This window comes from Microtus pennsylvanicus, chromosome 6 (assembly GCF_037038515.1).
Source record: "Microtus pennsylvanicus isolate mMicPen1 chromosome 6, mMicPen1.hap1, whole genome shotgun sequence".
In the NCBI taxonomy this organism is placed as follows: domain Eukaryota; kingdom Metazoa; phylum Chordata; class Mammalia; order Rodentia; family Cricetidae; genus Microtus; species Microtus pennsylvanicus.
Window position 1 is genome coordinate 53,469,308 of NC_134584.1, and position 27,335 is coordinate 53,496,642.

At 47.9% G+C, this 27,335-nt stretch overlaps 1 protein-coding gene across 2 annotated transcripts; it reads right to left on the reverse strand.

The window, feature by feature from the left end:
* Nucleotides 1-503: 503 nt before the first annotated feature.
* Nucleotides 504-27,335, reverse strand: Gcnt4 (glucosaminyl (N-acetyl) transferase 4). Of its 2 annotated transcripts, none has more exons than XM_075976262.1 (3): nucleotides 27,202-27,335; nucleotides 12,779-12,895; nucleotides 504-2,804 (listed from the first exon to the last, which is right to left on the reverse strand). In XM_075976262.1, the coding sequence occupies exon 3, from the start codon at nucleotides 2,801-2,803 to the stop codon at nucleotides 1,394-1,396; it is 1,410 nt and encodes a 469-aa protein (XP_075832377.1). In that variant the 5' UTR covers nucleotide 2,804; nucleotides 12,779-12,895; nucleotides 27,202-27,335; the 3' UTR covers nucleotides 504-1,393. The 2 variants fall into 2 exon arrangements, with proteins under 2 accessions (XP_075832377.1, XP_075832378.1); XM_075976263.1 differs by lacking the exon at nucleotides 27,202-27,335 and adding an exon at nucleotides 26,593-27,047.

Genomic DNA, 27,335 nt, shown 5'->3' on the forward strand with positions numbered 1-27,335 from the left:
TGTGTGCTCAGTGCACAGAAGCCCAGGGAGAGTGGAATGATAGCTTCTTCAGGCCTCACCCTCCAACAGACTTGGGCAGGTTCTCTGCAAAACTCAAACTCAATAAAAATGTATAATTTATTTTTGTGTGTATGTGTGTGTGTGTATGTGTATGCAGATAGGTGTAGGTGCCCTTGGAGGCCAGAAGAGGGCACTCTATTCTCTAGAGCTGGAATTACAGGCAGTTGTGAGCTATCTGGTATTGGGTCTTCTGCAAAAGCAGCAGTTAAGAGCTCTTAACTGTCAAGACACCCTCCAGTTCCCCTGAAACTTATCTGTGTGTGCCCATTAAATGATTCTCTTAAGTGCTAGTATTTGTAAAATAAAGAAAACAATACCCCCTTTGATGCTCAGTTGAGAAAAAGACTACACTAACTTGGAGTGTTTATTATTTTGAATTGAATTTGGATTCCATTTTGCTGAAAAAGAAAAATGTGTAAGCAATCACAATAACTCCCTGGCTGAGTTACCTAAGAAAGAACTAGCAACTCCATCAGAAGCGTGGTACTGTGGCAAGGGCGCCATCACATCCACAATGCCAACCTATCAATGTCAACCTACCTTAGGCCTGAGGTTCTGCTGGGTGACAGTTTGAACTAGTAGTCAGTTTGATTTTCATTAGTATGTGTGCTATAAAGAACAAATGAATTAGAAAGACACCGTTGTGCAAAGGATGAGTAAAGAGGCCCTTTGCTCCTCTTCCGGACATCACCGGTCCCAACCCACCTACCACCCGGGCCCTCTGCCTTCTCAGACAGTCACACCCGACGAATATCACACCAGCAGCATTCCGTCTGCCCTGAATCAAAAAGTGAGGCACCGAAAGGTAAGTTACACTTTGGCAAGCAGGCGATCAGACAATTCTTTGCGTTTCTCTGAGGTAGTGGAATCCTAATAGTCTAACAGTTCAAAAGTGTCTCGGTTGCTGGACTAAGAAACAGGTAGAGAGCTGGCCTCGCACTCACACCCTTTCAGAGACTAGTGGCTGTGATTAGCACATACTCCAAAGTCCTCTCCAGTAGTACCCTCATTGTTACATGGAAAACACGAAAACACCGCAGTTGCCACGTTAGGAGGGTGAGCATCGCTTCCTGAGGGCACAACTCATTATGACTTGAATTTAATCCCTGCATGTCTTTCCATAAAGTGCCTGGAGCAGTGTCAGGTGCTCAATAAATGTGATATCACTAAACATTTGAGATCTCTGACTCAGTAGGAGAACAAGCAAAACCAACATTCAAAACCCAACCAACTGCAGGCTCACAGTCCATGCATGGAATTCTAGAGAAGGTCCAACCTTGGAAAGCATTAAGTTCTGATGTTGTTGGGCAAGGCTTGGGTCCACAATTCCATCTTAACTCTTTGTGTTAGACATTCCCAGCTCCATGGTGCTTTTACGATGGTGTGTGACTCTGGGTTTTCTACCTGTAATGAACTTTTGTGAAGACAAAGTGATGAGCTTTCTCTGTTGTTCTTCAAGTTTTTCTGCTAGACATTTAACCAAGACGGGGTCCACTTTAGAATCAAATTTATTAGCAAACCAATGCCCCTGTTTTATAAGCCATCGTAATTCTGCAGCGCCATAGATACACACACTTCGAAGGTGCGAGCCAGTGCAATTGGGATAGAAGAAGCCTTCATAATAATTCCATTTGACCAGGCGGGTCTTACTCTGTAGGTCAGATACATCCTGGGCCGATCTGGAAATTTCTCCCGGTATTCCTGGTATCCGGGTCAAGGTAGCCCAAAAGTGTTCATCGGGAGAGTATGTATCTTTAGACCAGGCAAAAAAGTCTTCAACGAGGGAGCTATTGAAGATATATTTAACAAATGCCTGACTTAGAACAAAATAGGCACTGCCTACGAACACCTCAATGTTATGAGGTGGAGCCTCCTTGGAGATGTTTGTCCTTACTGGGAGCTTCATGTATTCGTAAGGCACCGATCTGAGCTCATGATGGTAGGTAAACCTTTCCATTTTGCCAGTAGGAGGTTTCACCGTCTCTAACATATTCTGGCCTTGGAGTTTTTTCAGCTCTGACACTAATTCGAAATTTGACTTGAGGGGAAAGTCTTGCCCACACAGGTTGATGACATACTTCCACTGAACTGAAGATTTGAGAAGGTCTGATAGGCAATTCAAGTCAGCCTGGAGCCTGGATATGTGGGCATACTCCACAGCCTCCAGTCTGGAAGCGATGAAGATATTGGAGAAGCACTTAGCTAAGTTGTTCATGGCGGTTTTGAACTCGTTTGGTGACTTCAGGTCATAGTGGATGCAGTAAAGATTGTGCTTGTTGTAAATAGCGTGAATTAGCCTCTCAACCATAATCGCATCTTTGTGGACGACCAGCGAGTAGGCTATTGGGAAGCTCTTTTCCTCTCTTGAAACAAGCTTCTCATGGTACCGTCTGAGGGTCTGATAAATATCACAGTCGCTGGTCATCGCCACAACGTCGCCATCCTCCAGGTCGATGATGTTTTGTCTTCTGATTTCCAAACTCTTGCCGATCTCCAAAGGCTCCTGCTCGTAGATCCCTGAGCAGTTAACTTCATACCTGACTTCATCCCGAATGGGGGGGAACCTGTTCCTCACAAAAGGGGAGGTACTTAGGGAATATTCAACTAAGTAAATGTCTCTTTGAGGGAAGAGGAGCCGGCCCACATTCAGAAGCTTTAACAAGGAGAGCAGCCATAGTGTTAAGAAGAGGACGAAGAGCTTCTGCTGGAGTGTGTATTTAGAGCAACATCTGAATATCTTCATTCTGCAGAGGAGAAAGGGATGGCAGCTGTTATTAACTAATATGAGGAGAAAAATTCAGCTTAATCTAAAGTTTATTGGGTACCACCTACTACATGCCACACAGAGGGCTGAATCCAAAGATAAAGGAAGCAAAGTCCTGAGCAAATCCAGAAATAATGAAATAGAACTATATTGTCAGGGAACTTTGTGAAGGTCGGTGTTAACTGACATTAGCTCATTTAGAGAGATGCTGGTTATCAACCAGAGCGGATGATAATAACCAGCCGTTCACTGGTACAGTGGAGGGCTGGCTCCAGGACTTCCAGGTGATGGGCAAGATCCGCAGAAGCCCAAGTTCCTGAGATAAAATAACTTAATATTTGCATATAACCTATACACAATTTCCTACATGCCTTTCTCTGTTTCTAGGCAACCTACGATACCTAATGCGGAACCCACGCAATGCTTGTTCACGAGGATTCATCACAACACTGGGTTCAGGGCAAATTCAAGTTTTGCTTCTAGGAACTCCCTATAATTTCCCTTTTCAGGTTTTCTAATGAGTTTTGCTGAATTTGCAGACAAGTGGCCCACAGATACGAAAGGTTGATTACACACTGCGTCTCGTACAGTCTGCATCTCGTCTTAGCATATTTGAGGCAGGGTTACCGTGGTTTGGGTAGCAGCTGAGAGAACTAGATGAATCAAGAGACTCTCAGAGATGCAGTGACTCACTTGAAGCCCAAACGATCATTGAGCTTCATCCAACCTTTGGATGTTGACGATGGAGGCCAGAGGTCAGTTAGGAAAAGTTCAGAAAAACCCCACTTCAGGAGTCACATCAGACAGACTGTAAAAACTGCATAAACCTTCTTTCTTTACTTGTTAGTCCCCATTTCCTCATAGGAATTAGCAATATAACCTTCAGATTGGGAAAGGGTCAACACTCGTTCAGGGTAGAGTTATAAAAGTGGCCTTGGATTTACAGTGTGTTGCCTTGAAGCTGAAAGAGTCAGCCCCCCCCCCCCCACAGCTTTGTAATAGTAGGCAGAAACGACCTTGAGCCAGAGTGACCAAGACTCAATTACTGTGTGTATTTGGAAGAGCAAAAACTAAGACCTGACAGTAGACCAAGACCCCCGAGCTGAGGCCCTCATTCAACAAAGATGCTGTCTGGACCTGGCAGTGGCGTGGAGAAGATGGGATAAATCTGAAGCGTGTTTACCACCCGATCTGTGAATGCACACGTGAGCTGAATGGAAGGCGATTACTCTCTCACTAGATTCCGAGTGGATGGCCTCACCATGTGTGGAGACGGACACCAGGACAGCAAGCAGGGCAAGCCCCGTTCTGACTGCACTGATCCCGAGTGCCTTCAGAATTTCCACACGGACATGCCCACCAGGGGACCAGAACGGCCACCACCTAAGTTTGGGTGGGAGGTGAGGGCTGGAGAGAAATGGAGTTGAAAACCGTGGTAGTCAGGCTGAGTACGGAGGAGACAGCAGTGAGCTGAGAAAGGGCCTCCAGGCAGCCGCAGAGCATAGGCTGGGAAGCGGCTCGAGGAAATGGAACCCTGCAGCACAGATGAAGGGCACCAAGTTGCAGACTCGGAAGTCTGAACACACATGTGCAGAGATGCTGTGCTGTGATGAACTGAGACAGGAGATGAGTCGATTCCCAGTGTGCTTTGAGGGTCCCGGCTCTTAATTAGCATAAATTAATCTTTCCCTTGGCCAAGTGAGATGTTTAAAGAGACTGACACAGGCTCCCAGAGCTAGCATGCAGTGGTTGGTTAACCTAACAACCAGCTTCAGATTTACATAAAGAGATAAGGGCCAGCTGTCTGCCTGTTGCCAGGGCCTCAGCATCTACGTTCCTGCCTTTCTTGGGTTCAGTGAGTTTGAGCTGCCAGGAAGCCAGGCAAAACAGGCCAGTCCCAGAGGACTGGGCAATGGCAGGTGGGGTGTGTGTGCTCTAAAAAGCCCTCTGGAACTGGCTCTTACTCTCTGCTCTGGCCTTTTCTGGTCAGGGACAGGGGTGAGTTCCAAAAGAGAAAGGGGAGGCACTGGGACAGCCCAGGCCTGTCCTGGCTCTCTGAATGTCTGTCTGCTCCCCAGAGATCTTTCAGGAAGATAAGCTTGTCTGGCTAGGGCCAGACAAGAGGCACCTTCCAGTATTAGTAACCTGTCCCAAGTCAAAATAAAACTATTCTTATCCCAACCATGGTCCTTTAACTAAAAGCGCCTCAGTGTGGGGGGAAGGACACAAAGCTGGGTGGCTAGGGAAGAGGGGGGACCTGGGAAGAATTGGGGGAAGGAAGGAGAATATGATCAAAGCATGTGGTATAAAATTCACAAAGAACAAGGAAGGAGCTTGCAAAAAGAGGAATTAAGAAAAAAAAAGTAAAAGGCCGCGGAGGTGGCATGCCCTCAGATTTAATGAGTTCCTGCCAGTTCCTAAACAGGGACACTGGCCTGTTTCCAAGCTGCTGGCCGTGCTGAGAAAGCAGTCCTGTATCCTGGGCCCCAGCCGAGGGAAAGCTCCTCTAGGAGGCCCAAGGAGACTAAAATCCCCAGCTTTGGCTTGGCCTTGGCCTTCTCCTGCTCCTGCACTCAGTGAGCTTGAGCTTAGCCAGTGGGCTCTGCAGAGGACAGCATGATCCCACTCGCAGCTGCAGGGGTGAAGGTGAACAGCACCTATAAATTACAGTCCCCCATCCTCCTGTCACCTGCAGCCCAGACCTGGGAGACCCTGGCACCTCAGGTACTGAGGATGTAAAGGAGCCCTGAGACCCTACCTGAGGCTGAAGGGTGGGCTCAGCTAAGCTGTCCCCACCGCTCTCCACTGCTCCCCACTGATCAGGATTCAGTACCTCCTGTAAACAATACGCTGGCCACCTTCCTCTCTAGGCTGGTGGGCAGGCAGCAGCTTGCTGGCTGAGAGTATAAAACAGTTACATTCTGAATGACTTCCAGTAGAAGAAGAGAATGTCCCTTCTTACCTGGGCGGACAAGGAAGTTGTCTTGTGAAGTCTGTCACCATAAAGACATGAGTTCCTAGCCATGACAATCAAACCGGAAAAAGAAAATGACAGCAAGGTTCCTATAATGATTCCGAAGGAGATCATTCCTTACTAAAGTCCCAACAGGAAAAACATGAAGCCTTTCCTCAATCCGCACTCTCCCCAGCTCTCCTGGCATTGCTAGAGCTAGGAGGCAGCAACATTGAGTAACAGGATGCACAGAGTCTAAGAACCAATGCTTGCATGCAGGGCCAAAGGTTACAGTCACCAGCAGCTGTCCAGCCATCTTTGGAGCCCAGGGCCATCGGAGCAAGAGGATGCGCCTTCCTCTGGTGAGGAAGGGGACTAGTAGATCAGGAACAACAGTAAGATGACAGGAGAGAAAAGTACTGAGTAAGTTACAGCTTTTAGGGACCAAGAACTGAGGATTGAAAAGACGGCTCAGTGGTTAAGAACGCGGGCTGCTCTTCCAGAGGACCCAGGTTAGAGCCCCAGCATCCACATGGGAGCTCACAACCATCTGTGACTCTATGTCCAGAGGATTCAATATCCTCTTCTGGCCTCCGAGGGCACTTCACACATGTGGAGCACAGACATGCATATGGGAAAACACCCACGCACATAAAATAAAATAAACAAAGAATTTCATTCTTATAGAGCTTCTCAGGAGCTTACCAGACACGAGAGAGAGAGAGAGAGAGAGAGAGAGAGAGAGAGAGAGAGAGAAGAGAGAGAGAGAAGAGAGAGAAGAGAGAGAGAGAAAGAAAAGAGGAGAGGAGGGAGAGAGAGAAGAGACAGGGGGAGAGAGAGAGAGACAGAGAGACAGAGAGAGAGAGGAGGGAGAGAGAGAAGAGACAGGGAGAGAGAGACAGAGAGAGAGAGAGAGACAGAGAGAGAGAGAAAGAGAGAGAGAGGAGGGAGAGGAGGGAGAGGAGGGAGAGGAGGGAGAGAGAGGAGAGAGAGAGAGAGGGAGGGAGAGAGAAGTGGTGGGTTTTAGGATGTCACGGAGTTTAGCTTGAGGACCCTGGGGAACTCAGTAGCTAGCTGTGTCTAGCTAACCTCTCTGAAGGTCAGCTGTTTTTGCTCAGGACAGGATTTAGAAAGTCAGCCCTCCAGCCCCCAGGGTCTTAAACTGTGTGCTGCATATGGGGGCCCATAGCTGAGTATGGAGCTGAGTATGGAGTTCATGAAACATTTAGTAAAATAAAAGCCTTCCCTTGTTTTCCTGTAAGGCTTCTTCTAACTCATGACCAGCTTGCTTAACACATCTTGGAGCGTTTTCGGTTCTCTCATTATACAGGATTCACTGTGTGTATCTATCTTAAAAGCTTGACTTCTATTTTGTAGTCATGTGTATGCATGTGCACCTGTGTGGGGAAATGTGCCCACCGAGGCCCGAGGAGGGCCTTGGATCTCCTGGAGCCGGAGTTACAGGAGGTTGAGAGCCACCTGACATGGGTGCTGGGAATTGAACTCAGGTCCTCTGCAAGGGCAGTATATGCCCTTAACCACGGAGCCATCTCACCAGCCCCCGGGCTTTTAAAAGCAGAATCTGTAAGGCCATTTTATGTGGACAATGTTAAGAACATGAATGCCCTATTCCTGAACAAGGTAGGAGGTAGCAATGCCACAAGGATGAGTGGCAAACCCTTCCCAAAGCCTAGACTCACAGTTAATGCCTTTTACCTGGGTTTGCAGCACTAGAGACGGAACCCAGAGCCCCATGTAAGCTAGGCCTGTTCCACTGCACCTCCATCTTTTGCCTATCTTCTCAACCTACCCCTGAAGCTTCAATACAAGCCCAGTATTTTAAAGTCAGTGCCCCACAACCTCCAGCTCAAACTCTTTGTTAATTCAATAGCATTGCTCTGGAGGTGGACTTACTCAACGTGGTTCCGGATTTCTATCTGCGTAACTCAATCCCTTCAACAGACTTTATAATGAGATGGTAACTGCCAATATCCATCTTTTTAAAGAAAAGAAACCGAGGCATATGAGACAAATGAAAAACTACCCAAGAACAGGGGTTGAAAGCTCTCCTCCCACAGAGGGGGCCTTTTCCATGATGGTGGTTGCAAAGCTTCTCTGGTCATGGCTGGGTAAGCAGGGATGTCCCTTCCTTGGGCTTTCTCCTTATGTTAAGTCTCCCTGACTCTAAACTCAGTTTTACTAATGTCTCAAATTTAAAAGAAAATCTCCAAAAACAAAAAACAAAACAAAACCCCACATTGTCCAAGAACCAGATATGGAAAGTGTAGTGTTGGAGCTTAGAGCCAGGAAGTCTCGGCACACACAACCCCATCACCTGGATATGAGGAGGAACAGTCTCCAGCTTTCCCATAATAGTTTAGCCCTTGAATGACGTTCCAACTGGAAGTCTTGCATAACTGTCCTAAAGCAGAGATAAATGGATTCCACTCATAAGACACTATACCTGTCTGAGCCAGAACCTGCATGGAGAAGTAACCTTTGGGGACCTAGGTGGTGTCTCCTGAAGCCCCAGGCCCAGGCATCAGTGAGCTGATGAAGATGTTAGCTAGTTTCCAGTCAGTAGGACCCTTTAAAGGAAGAGGAGGGTGCTCACCTAGGATTTAGTCAGGGACGCCTGGCTCAGAGCTTGTCGCTATGCAGTTGGGGCTGTCTGAGAATTCCTGAGTGTTTTTTCAGACTTTCTAGATGAAATCTCTCTCTAGGAAGAGAACATTCCCTCCATGCACGCACCTTTGAGTCTTTACACTTTGTTTTATTATGTGTCAGCTTGAAAAATAGGGCATGAGAAGCTTGTTAAGTTGGGAATGTCAAGATTTGTTTTTTTTTTTTTTCTAAAGCCTTACAAAGTAGAGCCATCATTCATCACACAGGACAGAAATAAAAAAAAAAAATGAGCACATTTAAAAAAAAAAACAAAAGTAAATAAAAACCCAGATCTCCTCCTAGACAGAGGGAATCCGGTGTGCAATGGCCGGATGAGCTAAGGCGCTACCCAGGCGTTTGATCTCAATGAGGCCATGATCCTCATTACCTCACTCATCACCTACCACAGAAAGTTCTGGACTGCGGCCCTCGGGTGGGAGGATGACTCAGCTCCAGCGCGTTTCTGCAACGCCCCCACAGTAACTCAGAGTTGTGCAAAGGAGTTGGAGGACAAGTTTCTCTCCGAGTTTACTCGCTCTTTGTTCTAGTCTAGAAAGAACATGGCAAAGGCCAATGCCTGTCCCAGTGTGGAGCAGGTAAATACAGTACCTATGCAAAACACAAGCGCCTAAAAAACTCCAGGTACATGAAGACAGCCCTGGAAAGGCAAGACCTCATTCTCATTTCATTAAAACAAAACAAAACAAAAAACAACAACTCAGGAAGTCAGAAAAGCCAGTAGTAGGGAACAAAGCTTGCAGTGATCCATAACTTGGCATGACATTCTGCAGACACCATTGGTGTAGGAGGTTCTTCTGTTTATGTGTTGCTTTCATTGGTTAATCAATAAAGAAACTGCTTGGCCTGATAGGGCAGAACTTAGGTAGGCGGAGAAGGCAGAACTGAATTCTGGGAGAAAGAAAGTAGAGAGGGAGAGCCACCATAGAGATGCCAGGTCAGACATGCTAAATCTTTCCTGGTAAGCCACGACCTAGTGGTTATATACAGATTAAAAGAAATGGGTTAAATCAAGATGTGAGAGTTAGCCAATAAGAAGTTAAAGCTAATGGGCCAAGAAGTAATTTAATGAATACAGTTTCTGTGTGATTATTTTGGGTGTAAGCTAGCCGGGCGGCCAAAACACGGGGCCCCGCTCTCCCTACAACACACCATGTCCTTCCAGCCTGGTTTTAAGATGTCCTCCGTGCTCCCCAGGCCCTTAAGGGTGGCTTCACTATACAGGCACTGTCCTACCCTTTTTTTTCACCCACGATAGATACTATGCTTTTCAACAGGAACAAAAACATGCAATCATAGTTTCTTTTTCTAGGTCTTTCCCACCAGTGCTTAATTAACAAATGCACAGTTCCCAAAGAAACCCAAATGAAAAAATCTTGAGACTGAAAAGACTTTCAAGGTGACAGAGACTCCAGTCCTCCAAAGGTGGCTGCCCATCACAGACCCTCACTTCAGGGCTGGGATGCTGGGAACACGTTTTCTCCACTACACATGTGGCTTAGTTTGCTCCCACTGCTATGACAAAATACCATAAATTGGGGAGTTTACCAACAACTGAAACTTCTTTCTCATGGTCCTGGAAGTTGGGAAGCTAAGCTCAAAGTGCAGATCATATCTAGGGCTGGCTCACTCCAACTTTCAAGAGGGTCCCTTATTACTGTGTCGCCCCATGGCAGAGGGCAGGAAGGCATAGGTGTGGGAGAGGTGAGCCACTCCCTCACACCTCCGAGAAGTTCTCTAATTCCCTCCGTGACAGCTCAACCCATTGCATGATGAACTTCCTAGACATCTTCTGTCACACTGGCAGTTAAGTTGTAACACAAATTTTAAGAGGACACATTCAGATTGTAGTGATTTGCGTTTAGCTAACTGTTGCTGGCCATCAAGGGACTCAACAGGGGGCAGGATCCCCTGTCCCTTATGTAGGCTCCTCATGGTGGCATCTAGCACAGTTTGGCTTGACCAGTCACTAAGATGGTCCTTACCAGACAACAAATATCTTCATACTGTCAGAGTCCATGGACTCAGGCCTGTCCCTTCTTAATGGTCTTTGCAGAATGTCAGTGTTAATTGTATGTACTTCCTGGCAGATTGATGGGTTGGGCACTATCACTCTTCCTGCTTTTTCAGATGAGGAAATGAGTCACAGAAGATACACAACCTACTTTGGGTTACAGTGTGTAGAGGAGCCAGGACTTTTCCATCATGACCCAATTATTACAACCACAACCCAACCCTGCCCTTCCAGCCGCTCAGTGGTCTAGCGGAACTGGGACTAATAAATGGCTGATATACGGGTCTACTAAGTGTGCTCAGGAAATGCTAAACTATACAAAGTAGACCCTAGCTAAAGGACCGTCCCTGGTCTTCTCCTCAGGAAGAGTGTGATCCTGCCCAGCAGGCAGGGTGACCCTGTGTGGAGAAAGCAGCAAGGTCTGTGTTGGGATAACTGTGACAATATTTTACATTAGAAACCTCCCCAGTTGTCCAAGAAACCACACTTAGAATTTCTGTCTCTGTGAAACATGTTTAATTGTCCAAAGTGTAGCTTGGGGCCACGAAACTGATGGGGGATTTCAGCTCAGGGCTAGTTCCCTTTGATGCATTAGCCAGAACCAGTCATGTGCTACTATTGAAGATATTTTGTTTATTAATCTCTGAGATTTCATACTGGGAAGGCATATTAGTCCTATACTATAGGAGCCCTTGGTTCTCTTTCCCACTCTGATGGAGTCTCTCTAACCTAAGCCACATCAACTTTGCCTGCATGAGAAACAGCCTCCTACATGGATGGCTTCCTTGTTTCTTCTAGTCCATTCTTATGTCCCTGTGTGCCAAACCCTTCACTGGGTTGCCATTTAACGTATAAAGCCAGAATTCCTTTCCTGTGCCTGCTTTTCTCTAGAAGTCCAGTTTATTCTTTCTCTCTCTCATTGAGCTTCAGGTGACAACCGTCTTCTGAGACCTTCTAGAACCCCTGTCTCTTCATGGCCTCAGGACCGACCTGTGTGATTGTTCCTTAATCTAGACCACCTTTCCCTGGACCCTAGCCTGCTGGGGTTCTCACACTGTAGAAAGACAAAGATATCATTCCCTGGGGTTCTCTCTGATTACCTTTTTCAATTCTCTCTCCAGCCTACCCACACTCATGCACTTTTTCCTGAGCCATCGCCACAGACAATACTCCATTTGCACTTGTTTGTAATCTGTCTTTAGACAGGGACACAAGGACCTCAAAGGCTTTGGCTGTCTGTCCATCCATGTCGTCTCCCCCACCCCCCTGCTCCAGCACCAAGCACATTCATCCTAGTACACTGCAGCTGATCAACAGGACAAAGCCCAAAGACCCAAATTCTAGTCTGGGCTCTCCTATCTAAAGCTTCCTCAAGTGACCCAGCAAGCTATTAATCACAGGTATGTTTTTATGCCCAAAGTGTTAAGCTATTAAGCAGGATAACAGGTTCTCTATTTTACACAGTGATTGTGAAAGTCCTATGATACAGTGCATGCAAAAGCACTATAGGAAAAAGATGTTGGTCTGCAAACATCAGATTTTAGGCTCTCTGTAAGAAGAGTGGGTCTCCAGGGAAACCCAGAGCCAATACTTAGTTCCCTTCTGTCTTCCTGAAGCAGCACGTTCATTGTCACCCCTGTCCTCGCTATCCTAAATGATTCTCCATTCTTTATTCTTCAGCAACATGTTTCTGCTGACAGGAATTTGAACTTAGGTTCAGAATTCTCCCTGGGGTTTCGCAGCCATGTAGACGCAGACCTGCCCCGACTATGAGAGACAGGAGAGAGTAGCTCTAGTTCAGGTTTTGAGGTGGTTCCCCATTTCCTTTGAAACACTGGCTGCCGAGGGATTTCTTCCGAAGGCACCTAGGAGTGCACTGGAGCCCTCCCGAGCAGAGCCTCGGTGGTTCTAGCGCCCCATAGAGCGGTGGTTCTAGCGCCCCATAGAGCGGTGGTTCTAGCGCCCCATAGAGCGGTGCTGGCCATGTTCTATGTAGCAGAAGCTTTAGATCTCTGCTCTCAGCCCCTCCCTAGTCTTTTAGGGGTGACTCTCTGCAGTGGTTCTGTGTTGGCCTCGGTTTGGAAAAGTCATCCCTAAGGACCACATAACCAACAAAACCGTCCCTAGTCTTTTACAGCATTGTGAACACACAAAACACTCACAGACAGGGCCTTTGCTGTACCCTGTCGCAAGGATCACAGCCAGTGCCACTGTCTCAGCATGGTTAACTAGGCTGTCATCCAAAGGGGCGCTTGCCAGGCGAGCTACCACCGACAACTTTCTCGCTATAAAATAGTTACGTTACCTGCAGAGCAACAAGAACAGAGGCCTCAGTGGAAATGCGGGACGTGAAAGTCATTCTCCACACTGCTTCTTTAGAGCACGATTCTTCCTGCAGTGCCTCTTCCGGAGTCTTTCAGGTCTAGGGAGAGTCACAAGATGTGTAAGGTTACATGGGAAATGAGTAATTCATACCAAGATGTTTTGATCACACTGATAGCGGTCCCTTGAGGTTGTGGGATATCTGGGTCGTAGTAATGGAACAGAAAGGCACAGAAACCAGCTACTATTCTGTAGTTACAGCAACCTGGGGAGCCGACTTGATTCTTGGCTTCTCTTATATGGTCTCAAGGTAAATAACAGAAGTAGTTCATGATCCAGCCAGCAAGGTCACCTCAATGCCAAGAGGTCCTAGCAGGAGTCAAAAATGCCAGAGGCTGTGAAGCCAATGAGATTCCCAGTTCATAGCATTCCATGGCCCTTATCATGGAGTAAACTATTGAGTTTTTCCTCCAAAAATTTTTTTAAAAAGGACAGATTCCCCAAATCTATATGCCCTCAAATGTTAAGATTGTTGGGGGCTTGTGTGCCATGCCTTCCTGTCTGGCCACAAGGGACTGCAGAAGAGGAATGGATGGATGCATTAAACCTTTACCCTTGAATTCCTTCCTTCCTTCCTTCCTTCCTTCCTTCCTTCCTTCCTTCCTTCCTTCCTTCCTTTTTTCCTTCCTTCCTTTTTTCCTTCCTTCCTTTTTTCCTTCCTTCCTTTTTTCCTTCCTTCCTTTTTTCCTTCCTTCCTTCCTTCCTTCCTTCCTTCCTTCCTTCCTTCCTTCCTTCCTTCCTTCCTCCACCTCTGTCCATCTCATTTAGCTTAGGTACCAAGAAAATCAAGCTGTGTTTGAAGTTTCATGTTTTAACCTTAAAATGTGGGTCAAGAATATTTTCAATTCCTTGTTCTATAAAGTAGAAAAACAGAATCAAAAAAGCATTAGTTGTGTGTGCGCATGCATTCTTGCATGTGCAGGCAAAGGCCAGAGCAGGAGGGCAGGTGTCTTCCTCCATGGCACTCTCTTTTACTGCCTGGATACAGGATTTCTTTCTTTCTTTCTTTCTTTCTTTCTTTCTTTCTTTCTTTCTTTCTTTCTTTCTTTCTTTCTTTCTTTCTTTCTTTCTTCGGATGCGGGATTTCTCACTGAGCTGGAAGCCCGCTACTTCAACTAGACTGATTGGTCACTGAACACTTGGAATCCAACTATCTCTGCCTCCCAGTGCTAGTTACAGGTACACACAGTCATGTCTGGCTTATTTGGTTTCCAAACGAATGTTGTCAAACTCAGGTCTTCATGTTTTTATACAGCACCTGCTTACCCATTGAGCCACCTCCCCAGCCCTTGCCTATTTTATTAAAATGAACTTTATTGTGTTAGAAAGAAAAGAACTTCCCTCAGCTAATGTGTGCAGGTGTGATGGTTTCTCTCCCCTTATATCTCTGGAAGCATTTATTTTTTGTCATAGAATCAATTCCCTACTTAAAAAACATTTTAAAGCTCTTTGTTTATTCCTATTTTATGTGCATTGGTGCTTTGCTTGCATGCATGTCTGTGTGAGGGTCTCAGATCCTCTAGAACTGCAGTCACAGACATTGTGAGCTGTCATGTGGGTACTGGGAATCGAACCCGGATCTCCTGGAAGATCTCCCAGTGCTCTTAACCACTGAGCCATCTCTCCAACCCCTCAACTCTATATTTTTCTCCTGGAATTAATTCCCCAAAAGCTCTGTAGCTCGCTGAAGACGTGTGAGTGACTGATTTCTGCATGTTCATTTATGTCCTGAAATAACTGCATGGAGGGGAAAGCCCGGGACAAACAGATGTGAATCAGGGTATCTCCATCAGAAATGGCGGAGGCCCAGGCCTTGCCGCTAATGGCTGGCACGAACACACTCTATTTCAAGTTAGAAGAGTTTGCCCGTTTGTTCTCGGGGTTCAGTCTAAACAGTAGGAATCAATGGACATTACTACTGCTTCTGTACTAATCAAGTCAAGATCATCTCGGCACGGTGGCCCACATATGTAATTCTAGCACCCAGGCATCTGAGGCAGCAGGATCATGAGTGAGAGGCCAGCCTAGGCTACACTGTGAGGTTCTCAAAATAAACACACACACCACACACAGGCATCCGTGCACACATTTGTGCATGCACTGGTAAACACCACAGACACACCAACACACATGTGCACCCACATGCACATTCCCATACACTCACAGGCACACACAGACATAGACACGCACATACACATGTGCACACAGACAGAGACACATGTATACTTCTAGGCATGCACACATACACGTATGCGCATATAGAAAGAGAGACACACACATGAGCACACACAATACATGTGCACCAGGAGGGGTCCTTCTGTCATGACTGTACTGTTTAGTCAAAGATGTCGGCTCAGAAGATGCAAACTGCCTTGGAGTCTTGTGTACACACAGAATACTGAGTTAAAACCCAGGAGCTCAAAATTAAGTGGGAGAGATAGAAGAAGATCCGCAGCGGCTGAGTCGATATTGCCAAGATAGGAACTTCCAAAGCAGGGATTTTTAATCTTTGCCGAAGTCCAATCCAGAAAACCCTGTGGTCACTGTGCAGCAGGCATCTCTGGCAAGGGTGCATTGGAACCACAGTTCCCACTTAGACAGTGCCCTGGAACACGCAGGTGGTGAGACAGATGAACACGGGCTTGCTTAGCTTACTAAATGTCTAAGTGAGCCTACACGCCAGTTGCAGAAAGAGCAGAAATCAACAGCCGGAGCCAGTTGTCTGATGGACAGATGTGCTAGAACAGAGGTGTGGTGACATCAGAAACAGCAGGTTAGGGGGGACCTTTCAAACCCACCCTCCCTTTGGTCTCTCAGAGAGTCCCTCTGTGGCTGGTAACAGAAATGAGCAACTTTGAAGACTTTCTTCCCACCTCCCATGCAGAAGAGCCAGAAATGGAAAGACTGAAAGCGGGGAGGTGTGGCTCTCTGTAGGAAGGATGTCCAATTTCTGTCCTTTTCTGGCTTTCTATTTTTCTGCCTGGAACCTAACATGACGCCTAGAGCCATTTTTAAAGAGATGGTACAAGCATACAGACGTACATATGAAAGACGGTTGGTCTCAGCCTACCACGCCTCAAGCCACCGAGCCAATAACAGCAAACACCCCCTGCACTGAGCATTGGTTACATGAGAAAAGCAAGCCCTGACATATTTAGGCAACTTGCACTTTGAAGGATGAACACCGGAAAAGGGTAATGATGCGTCTTGCTCTCTCAAATAGCAAAATTAAATTTAAATCAGGTTGAAGTGAGTACTTGCTCAACAGCACAATTCTGTCCACAGTCAAGTGCAAAAATATGTCTCAAATATGCTGAACTTCTCATCTGTCTAAATTTGGAGGTAGATGGAGGCTTTAGGTAAACATCTGAAGGATGGCAGCCGGCAAGATTTACCAAATTAACTTCAGTGCCGGCGAGAGCTGCAGCTGACTGACTAGACTTCTCTGAGGCACCCTTCACCACATGGCAAGCTTGGTCTCCATGATCACCAGGCAAGGGAGCGGTCCACACAAAGTCCCAGCATCACCCTGTAGGGCTCCCTTCTTGAAAGGCTCTTCTCATACGGGGACTTTAGAGGCAGGTTTTCAATAAAAAGATGTCAGTACCATGTGACTCAAAACCACTCTGAGCAGTTCAGGTCACAGGTGTGCCCCTCACCCTGCCTTCTGGCTGCGTCTCCCTTTTTGCCACCCACTTGCGCCCTCCATCTGACCTTTGGGTACATCCTACAAGTTTGGACCTGGAAATCAATGGTTCTAAATTTGAGTTCCAAGTCTGTCACCAAGGAGATGTCATGACTAGATGGCCTCTCCCTCTTGGGCTAGGGAGGAGCAATAAGAGCTCTGGTTCCCATGGCGATGAGATGGTGAGTTGAGTTGACACCCTTGGTGTGCCGTGACAGGAAAACCAGATAGCTGATGGTTAGGTTAGGTTAAGGCATTTAAAGCAGCTGGTCCAGTGACCAGAACAGGGAGTCCTGCTCAGGGCGCCCTGCCCACTCCATACCCAGAAACTGAATTTGAGAGGTGACCACCATGGGCTCTACAGGCAGCTGAGGCCAAAGTCACAACAAAGGTTTCTACGCTTCTTGTGGTCCAGGGCTGTCAGATAGGGGTCCACAGCTGTATGTACAGCTATCTCTGCAAGCCTGAAAGTTTGAAAATACATTTTTATAAAGTAATCATAGGGATCATGGGAAAGGCAGAATAGACAGGATTAAAACCCTGTTAAAGACCCTGCCCCATGCTGCGACGTGTTTGGTGCCTTGGTTATAAGTCTACTATCATTGCTTCTTTCTCAGTAATTCACGTGGTTATTCCTTCTTTTACTCTAAAACTTCCATTATTCTCTATTTATAAAGTAATTGAGGACCATAATGATCCTTTTTTTTTTTTTTGGAGCTGGCTAGGTCATCTGCTACAGGCACTTGCTATCAAGCTGATGACCTAAGTTCAATACCCAGAATCTACATGACAGAAGGAGAAAAGTGACTGCCACAAACTGTCCTCTGGTCTCCACATGTGCGAACACACACACACACACACACACACACGCACATACACACACAGCACACTAAATGTCATAATTTTAAAAAAGATATGCTTTCTAATTTTGGTGGTAAAATATAGAGAACACAAAATTGATCACTTTAACCATTTTAAAATGCTCAGTTACATGTGAAATTTACATCTTTACATTAGAGACAGTTACTGCTGTTGATGGGGTTAAGCATGCTGCACCTATATACACAGGCACCAAGCATGAGCGGGTGACTTTAGCCAGAGCACAGCTCTGCAGCAGCAAAGACTCCCGTGTGCTGTGCAGCCATCAGCACTATCCGTTTCTGAACTGCATCCCTTCCCAGAGGGACTTCGTGCCTACTGGATACGAGCTCCCAGTTCTCCCGTATGCCCAGCCCATGGGCACCATCCTCCCACTGTTTCTAGGACTTTAACCACTCAAGAATTCACACAACAGGACTCATGCAGCATTTGGCCCAACGTAATGTTTTCAAGATTCACCCATGTTGAAGCATGTGCCCAAACGTCTTCCCTTTTGGAGCCTGAATAATCCCCCCCTGTAGGCCATGACATAGTTCGCTCACTCATTCCAGTCAGTACCTATTGGGCATGCTTCCATGTTGCTGTGACATGGCTGCATGAATAATTTCAGTTACAGCCTTCTTTAGAATATACACCTTATTCCTTGCTTTTCCTAAGGGAGCTTTTAATCAATTTTTGAGATACCATCTTACACCTGTCAGAATAGCTAAAATCAAAAACACCAATGATAGCCTTTGCTGGAGAGGATGTGGAGTAAGGGAAACACTCATCCATTGCTGGTGGAAATGTAGACTTGTACAACCACTCTGGAAATCAGTGTGGTGGTTTCTCAGGAAATTTGGGATCAACCTACCCCAAGATCCAGCAATACCACTCTTGGGAATATACCCAAGAGATGTCCTATCATACTACAAAAGCAGTAGTATGAATAGCCAGAACCTGGAAAAAACCTAGATGCCCGTCAATGGAAGAATGGATGAAGAAAGTATGGAATATATACACATTAGAGTACTACTGAACGGTAAAAAAAACAATGACAATTTTTTTTTATTTTTATGCCATGCACTTTGATCACATTTACCCCTAACTCAGCCCCATTAAGATTAACCTCCACTTCCCCATTTGTCCAGTTTTGTGTCTTTTTTTTTTAATCCAGCTCTCCTATGTGCTGTTCACATATTTTTGGATCTGTGGTTTTTCCATTGCAGTGTGGAAATTACCAGGGGCCACACCCCAAAAGAAAACTGACCCTCCCTCTCTTGGCAGCAATCAACTGCCCCATCATCTCATTGCCCGCCCACCCAAGGAACACATCCTGTGTGCCTACCACACGGTCAGAGGCACCGTGTAGACACATCTGTTTGCTGCGCTGCCTTGAACTTGGAAATGGGAGTGAGGTCCTGGACACACACACCCACGATAAAAGGGACATAAAACAAGCACATACGATGGGGGTGAAGTAGTTAATGAGGGCCATTTGCAAGCTGGAGAGCTGGGGAGCATCCCGGTCCAGTCCTGGTCTGGCTGGGAGACTGGACGTGCCCTGAAGAGCGGCTGGTATTGAGAAAGTCCAAGAGGCTGGAGTCTGGAATCAGCAGAGAATACAGCAGCAAAAGCTGCACTTGTTTAGGGGAGAGAGGAACGGATAGAGCCCTGCTCTGACCTGAGCCCCTTCATCTGGAAGGATCAAGGTGATGGCCGCCCTGAAGATGTGCCATTGCCCCCCATGTCGGTCCTTTTTAAAGATGCATCCACTTTCACAGTTCAGATGACCTCCTCAGTTCAGTCAGTGGCCGACCGAGACCAAGCATCACAGGTAGCAGAGACAAGTTTTACAGACACGTTGGTAGATGGCATTTGGAAATGTCTCTCATGGGTATTTTTCTTGCCGTGGTGTTGACTTTCTTAGGATCCTTTCTCAGGCTCTCTTGTCCCATCCCACACTCTTCCTTCGGCTCTGCCAGCTCCTTATCATCTTGGCCGCATCCCCCGTGTTTTGTCTAGTCTTGGCAGCCTAAACCATGTCCGTCCTGTGTACCATCCCACATCTCTGTTCAGACCCATCTGCTGAAAGTCTCCGAATCTGGCAGTGGGGGGGGGGGCAGGATGGTGCCGGGGGAGAGCCAGGCCCTTAGTCTGCCAGGGTGGAATGTGGGGTGGATGCAGTCAGCCTAGTCTCTCGGCTGTGCCACCTCCATACAGGCAAGCAGAAGGAAGGAAGGAAGGCAGGGAAGCTTGGTGTGCTTTCTGTGCCATTGCCAAGGGTCTGCCATAGCTGCTTCCCCACTGCCCCCACCAGGCGCTGCTCAGTCCTGAATCCTCTCCATCTTGCAGACCGCCAGGAGAAACGACAAGGCTTGCTGACCCCTGAAACAGATCTAAGCTGTGGCTGTAATTCTGGGATGAATGTCTATGCCAAACCCTTCTAACCACAGAACAGGGCTGCTTTCTCAAAACAAGCCATGGCACAGAGCAAGGCCCCGCGCTACCCATGCGCAGGACCAGAAAGGGTTAGCCTTAAAGAGTGTGTTAGCTGCAATCTGTTTTCGACCTTCAGAACACACTGAAGAGAGTCCTAGGCTTTAATGAGCAGCTCAGTCCATCAGGAGTTAGACCCTTAGTGGCTCACGCTACACTGCACAGACAGCCAATCCCATGGAGAGATAACCCATACTAGAAAGCAAAATAATGACACATCCAGATATGAGCCCCACACAGACATCCACCTGATAAGCCCCAGGGCACAGTCACGTTGAAACACTGCTTCAATAGAATCCACGTTTAACTGTAGTCCCTAGGATGCCTTTGTGTAGAGAGTGTCTCTCTACTGTCTTGCTCGCTATAGTTACGCCAGAGTGTATCTAATAAATTCTATTCCTGTCTTTGTTTTGCCTTGTCTTGAATTCTTTCACCACCCACACATCATTGGCCTGTCACCAAAGTCCCCACACAGCATAACCCATCCAAGATAACAGACAGGCTGGTGGGACAAGCCTAAGTGCAATTAGGAGATCTCGGTCAAAGGGACAACCACATTTAACTTCCCTTTCTAGATGAGAAGAAAAAGGTAAAACCTGGATAGCAGAGAGGATTGCCAAGTACAAGAAATAGAAGTTAAGAGCAGTCATGTTTAGGACACAATACGCCACCATCAAATGTCACTCGTTTGGGACCTAATGCACTTGACAGTCAGAGGGGCAAGATCTCTTTAGCCTTCATACTCTTAAAAGCAGGAGGCAAGGGGACTGAAGAGATGGGCAGTGGTTAAAAGCTCTGACTGCTCTTGCAGGGGACCAGGGTCAGGTTCCCAGCATCTCCACAGCAGTTCCAGGGATCTGGCGCCCTCTTCTGGCCTCTGTGGACATCAGGCAGGCATGTGGTATACAGCGTGCGTTCATAACATAAAATAAAAACAACTACTTTTTTTTTTTAAGTTTAGGAGACAAAGTTCCCACACAAAACAAGCAAGTGCCCCGCTTCTTGTGGAAACCACGCAAAGCCTGCTGTGCTCGCTCCTCCTCCACACCGGACATTTTCCTACTCCACCCACCACCTGAGGCCAACTCTCTTGCCTTCGTCCTGTTCTCATAGCTGGAAAGAGTCTGTCAGTTTTTCCTCTCCGCTCTTCCTTTCCTTATGGGATCTCCCTCGCCACATAAGTCTCCTATTGCACGCAGCCATAGCTACTGATCATGCAACAGGGATTCAATCTTAAGGCCTGCAAACCTAAGAGAACAGAAGCGACAAGCCTGACTCCTGCACAGGGGAGATTTACTTCAAATACTAGAAAACTCCATCACCACCAGGTACTTTTCTTTTTGTCTGTTTGTTTTGTTTCGTCTTCTCATCCCAGAAGTAAGGAAGACAGTCCTATCCCAAGAGGTTTAGCGGCAGCTGGGGTGAAGTTTACTGGCAGGGCATGAGTCCAGCATGCCCAAGACTGCACGTTCATCCCAAGCACACAAGACAAAAACAAACAAACCAGAAACAAGGGGGTGGAGGTGGTAGCATCTTGGAGGGAAAACGGAAGCTTGACTTTGGGGATTCTAGATTTTGGTTTAAGTGGAAGTTTTACTGCAAGCAAGGGGAGACTAGCAGGGGGTAAGAACTTCATTACCACGGTGCAGAACTCCAGGCATGGCCATACTCTAGAGAGCCTGGCTAAATGCATTCCTGCTATACAGCTGTTCTGCTGTTTGCCTTTTGAAACTTTATCATTGCTTTTGAGAAAGGATCTCGCTCGCTACTAGTCCTAGTCCTGGCTGCCCTGGCACTCACGACGCAGACCTGAGTGGCCTTGACTCCTGGAGTGCTGGGATTAAAGGCGTGTACCACCACACCCAGCAACCTTAGGATCTTTAAAATGCGTTTTATCATCTAATTGCCCTCCTTTAAGGATCATAGAGGAGCACAGTTTTACACTTAAAATCCTGGATCGTCTGAGACACCCAACTCAATCTAGAGTCCAGCAGAGACACCGAGGCAACACACAGAGGGATTCCAAGGCACGAGTTTCACTTCCTGGATTCACTTTCGCGCCCCGCAGATTCACCCTCCCCCATAGGCCCTAAGCCTATGTAGAGACACTAGCAAGAGAAGCAAGCTGCTCTCACTGGCAGTTGCCCACCAGTGTGACCAGTGGGTACCGGGATGGGGTTACATCAGCAGGGCGGACACAAAAGGAGGACTTTCAGAACAGCAGAGAGACTCAGAGGCAGCTACTGCCAGGACCGACCACAGCCATTCTTCTCGTGCTGGCTCCACAGGACTGCAAAAGAGGCCCTAGTTTTGTGTCGTATTAGTTGTGAGGAGGGCCACTCACAAAGACACTCACATGTCATTAATTCATTGGCCTGGACCTCAGTGACCCAACTGGCAGAGGACACCGGCGTTAGGCGTGGTTTACAGGTCAGCTGATAGGAGCGAGACCCAGACGGTTTTGTGGCACCTGGATCTGGAATGATGAGATTTAAACGCAAGGAGTAAGGCATGGGCCCCAAACATCAGCTGCGCTCCCTCCACGGACCAGCGCTCACTGCAGGGGCATCCGTGGGCGGGCGGGTTGTTCTTTGTTTTGGCTGACTGCATTTGGCATGAGTCACTGTTCAGAATGAAGTTGCCAAAGGGGGAAGAGAAAAAGGTAGCAATACAAAACCGCCATTGCCCTGGATGGCTGAGAACCACAGGCTTGCAGAAGGCTGCCGCCCTAAGGGATCTGAGAAAGCATTCCTCAGGAGGTCGGACCTAGACACCAGGGAGGGACAGCCCACGCTGCTCCGCACTGTCCTGAGCAAATGACCCTAAGGAGTGGCTTTGTGTCTCTCCGTTCAATCCTCGCCAAAGATGGTAAAGGAGGGACCCGAAAGAGCCTATCATGGAGCTGGTGATCCTCAGCAGGGAAACCGGAAGATGAAGAGCCAATGAGTAAAAAAATCAAGAGAAACAAAAGCTGCTGGGAGAATCTAAAGAGTCCATGAAAGCTGGCAGCTGGGCCAGTCACCTGCAGAGGTTCTCACACAGCCCCCGGGCAGTCACAGAAGTCCTGTTTCTCAGTGCTCAGACCACACGGAAGCAGCTGGCCCAGGTCGTGAGCACTGCTCCAACTAAAAGTATCTTTTGTTTTTCAGGCTGTTTATCAGGGTTTTCCTGTGTAGCCCTTGCTGTCCTGGAACTCACTCTGTAGCCGGAGCTGGCCTTGAACTCAGGGATCCCCGCCCCCCCCCCCCCCCCCCCAGTGCTGGAGTGTTGGGATAAGAGGCGCGTGCAGCGATGTCCAGCACAATCCTCATACATTTACATCTAAGATTATAAACTCTCTAACATTCAGAGTGTCCAGCAGAAATCCAGCCTTTCCCTTCCGACCACCTTAGGATTCCTTGTCAGCCCCGCCTCTTAAACAGACCTGCTCTGTTTGTGCGGCACTGCCTGGCATTTTATATAACTCACTTTCCCTCTTCTTTTACGGTTTCCTATATTCTTTTCACTACATGCTCGGCAGAACAAGTTTCATAACATATTAAGGAGTGACCTGCTTTTACCAAATGATATCTGGCTTCCCCACTTCTGAAACCGTAAATACAAACCTAATACTTCCCCCACCCTAAACCCACCATGAACCCACCACTCCTGTCTATTAGGACTGAACTACATTTAATTAAACTGCAGTTAGTTCCCAATTAATTTTATTTTTCCTCTTATCCCTGAAGTTTCAGACTTCAGAGCCTGCTAAGAAAATTACCAGCATATGGGAATGCATATCAAATGACATGCAAAGAGATGCAAATTAATACCCGGTGTAGATGTCTAAAAGGTTTGGGCAAAGTTTGTAAGCCCCCACTAAACCGATGACCTGTCTCACCTGCAGTGGATCCTGTTACCTTCCTTCTTCTTCCTCTTCTTCCTCTTCTTCTTCTTCTTCTCCTCCTTCTTTCTCCTCCTCGTCCTCCTCCTCTTCTTCCTACTCCTCTTCCTCTCCTCCTTCTTTTCTTCCTCCTCCTCCTCCTTCTCCTCCTCCTCTTTTTTGTACTCTAGACTATTCTGGAGCTTTGTAACCCAGCTAGCCGTGACTCCTCCTGCCTCAGCCTCCCGAGTACTGAAGCTACAGATAAGTGTACCGTGTCTGGCTTGGATTCTCTTCTTGCAGCTGTCTCCAGCCACATTCAGTATCTTGACACTGACATGCTGGGGAAAGCACCATGGCTTGGAAACCGTCCAAAGGGACACACAGGCTTTAGCTTGCTGCTTGATGGTTCTGTGGCCTTTGTCATCTCAGAATTCTCCAGGTCTCTGATTATGTATTTGGAAATGATAGTTAAGACAGCATAGGAAGTACATTATCACCATATTTGAATCAGCAGCACAGGGCTTACCGAGTGCTTGCTGTATGCCAGCTACCACACACACGCACGTGCACACACACACGGCACACACTACACATGTGTGCTGTAAACATGAAATCCTTGCAAACAGTCCATGAGGAAGAACAGAGCCCTTAGGTGTGGGGTCACTTCAGAGCCAGGACAAGGAATCACAGAAGCCAGGAAACTTGAGCTAGGAAGCAAGCATGGGACTAACAAAGCCAAGAGACAAGCTGTCACAGCCTCACTCCAGGGACTTTGTCCCCTATCACAGTACAGCTGTGTTCTGCAATCACCTCTGTATTTCTGCCATTATTAAACTTGGATGATCTACAATGTCAAATTGCAGTCACACTTGCTTCAAAACACTGTCTCTTTAAGGCACTGACTGTTGATAGAGTTTGTTTAAACTACCATCACCATAAAACTTTTTTTTTAACTTGCTATTCCAAGAGTAATTCCCACTCTTCTGGGCGCCATTAAATAGCTGCAAAAAGTCATTCCAGCCAGGTGGTGGTGGTGGCGCACGCCGTTAACCCCAGCACTTGGGAGACAGGGGCAGGCGGATCTCTGTGAGTTAGAGGCCAGCCTGGTCTACAAGAGCTAGTTCCAGGACAGGCTCCAAAGCTACAGAGAAACCCTGTCTCGAAAAACCAAAATAAAAAAGTCATTCCTTGGCTTCCTTCTCACCTTGGAAGCAGCCAGCAGAGCTGGCTACCACCTCTCTAGATGCTCTGCCCTCAGGATCCACTCTTCCACCTCTTCATCTCCACTCCTTCCTCTCCACACTTTATCCTGATTGCGGAGCAGCCATCTTGGAAAAATATCCAGATTCTGCTCTATTGGCCACAGGGGCTGCAGGGCTCCTTTCCAGCCTCCGGGGCTGCTCAGACTCAGCAAAACTGAATGTGTCCTCCTTCCTGGAACCTGCTCCCTCTCCGGTGCTCCCTGTTTCTGGAATAGCAGCACCCCAAGTTAAGAACCCTTTCTGCACTCACATCCTCCACAGATGTCCTGCGTGACACGCCCCAGTCCACCCACCAAGTCATCACTACCTCAGTCCCTGCGCCATCTGAGCTCCAACAATTCTCCCACCTCAGCCTCCTGGAGGCTGGGCCTGGAGGTATCTCCACCTGGCCGGGTTTATGAGGAGACTCACAGGTGTGAAGCCTTTAGGAGATCCACCTACCCTATGTGGCTGGCCCCACATTCCACCAGATCTCAGCAGCAGCCGTCTGCACTGTCCCTTCCGGCCCTTGTGGGACTTTCCCAGCACAGCCGGCTCCTGTTCTCTGCTCAGAGGATACACTGACCCCTTTACTTCCCCAATTCCTGAGTTTCAACAGTTCCTACTCATCCTTAGCCCACCTTCCATTCCCCAGTAAGGGGCCTGCACCCCCAAAAGATGAGCTATGCCCATCTGTGCCCCACAGCAAGAGCCCAGCTCACAATAAGTGCACAAGACTTCGGTTTATCCAACTGACTTTATGACCCCAGTGTTGCTCAATTTTTTATTGTCTCAAGGCGGTGTTCCTGCCCAAGTCTAAGAAAAATCTCTGAAGCTTATTCAGCTTAACTCACACAATGCAGGGCTAGTGATAAGCCCCAGGAAACCAGGACGTGCCCAACAACAGTGTGTCCTCAGGTCAGAGCTGAACAGACAGTGTCACATGGAGACTTCCCAGTTCCTTCTGCCTGGAGTATTTCCAGCCTGCCTAGGCCGATGGAACTTACTCACTATCGGGCTAATTTCACCCCTTACCCTGCCCACCTCTGCGGAGTGCATAGCCAGTGTTTAACGAGTAAACCTTTTCTCTCAAAGGAAAGAGGGAGACTCCTTCCCAAGGGAACTCTCCTTCCAGTCTTCGCTGGGCCACACACTTCTTCAGCCATTTCTCTCCGAACACCAATACGCGGTATCCAGCACCATCTGAATCCAGCCCCCTCACAGATCTGGATACTCGTTAAGTGCAACACAGACAGTTCTCCGCAATAACTCACTTTTAAAGACTACTTCCTCCAGGCACTATCAACGGAAGCTGCCAAAACAGACTATTAGTTTCTAGACTAGGCTTTTACGTGGCTTAATAAGTAACAAGGGCACATTATATGCATATAAGATAAAAGGTGATTTCTATGTCTCTCAAACCATGCAATAGACTTTAATTTTATTTCATCTCTCCTTAATTTTCTTGTTTATTGCTCTTAAGTTTTAAAGGTTAAAAAAGGCGTGGAGCATGTGCCCCCACACTGGCATCACCCCTCCACTTGCCTGGCACAGGGACAAACACGTTAAGATTTCTTCCCAGCCTCTACCTGGAAGCTTGGCGGTTTCATTAGCACACCGTGCCCACCCGGGAGGCACGCCCACGTCCTTCGCTCTGGAGTCCCTTCCCTCCGTCTGGGATTCCCCCAGAGGTTCCCAGGCCTCCAGCAAGACGCCTCCACTTTGCAGGGGGGTACGATATCTGGCCCGCACCGCAGCACGAAAACTTGACCTTAAAACACGCAGAAGCTTGTCCCTGCAGTGGCCGTGGGTTGGGACACGAGACCTGAAGCTTGACTTCCCCGGGACCTCTGTCCCCGCCACTCTACGGAGAAGCAGCGCGAGGAGCGGGTCTCGGTGGCCAAAGCCGGGGAGACTCCCACGCGGGAACTTTGCGGCGTCCTACTCCCGGCTGCAGCTGCCGCGTGGGGCTGCGAAGCATCTGCTGGGCGCCCGCTGCAGCCGCCCTTGCCTACTCCAGGGGGGCCCAACGGGCTCCGCCGCCAAGAAGCCTAAACCCAGCTAGTTCCGGATCGCGCCGCCCCCGCCCCATAGCGACAAAGTTTCCCACGAGGGAAAGTGAAAGTGGCGGGCAGGAGGGGTCGCCCCCGCCCCCACCCCAGCGCCCCTCGCTTGCCTATGTGTCCAAGCCGACCTACCGGGGAGCGGGGGCCCGGGGCGGAGATCACCGCCACTGCGCTACACCGGCGCTCCGAGACCGGTTCTCCTCTGCCACGCGCGCTACCCCGGAGTCGCTCTCCCCGGATCAGCGGGACAGCGCGGAGGTCCCCGT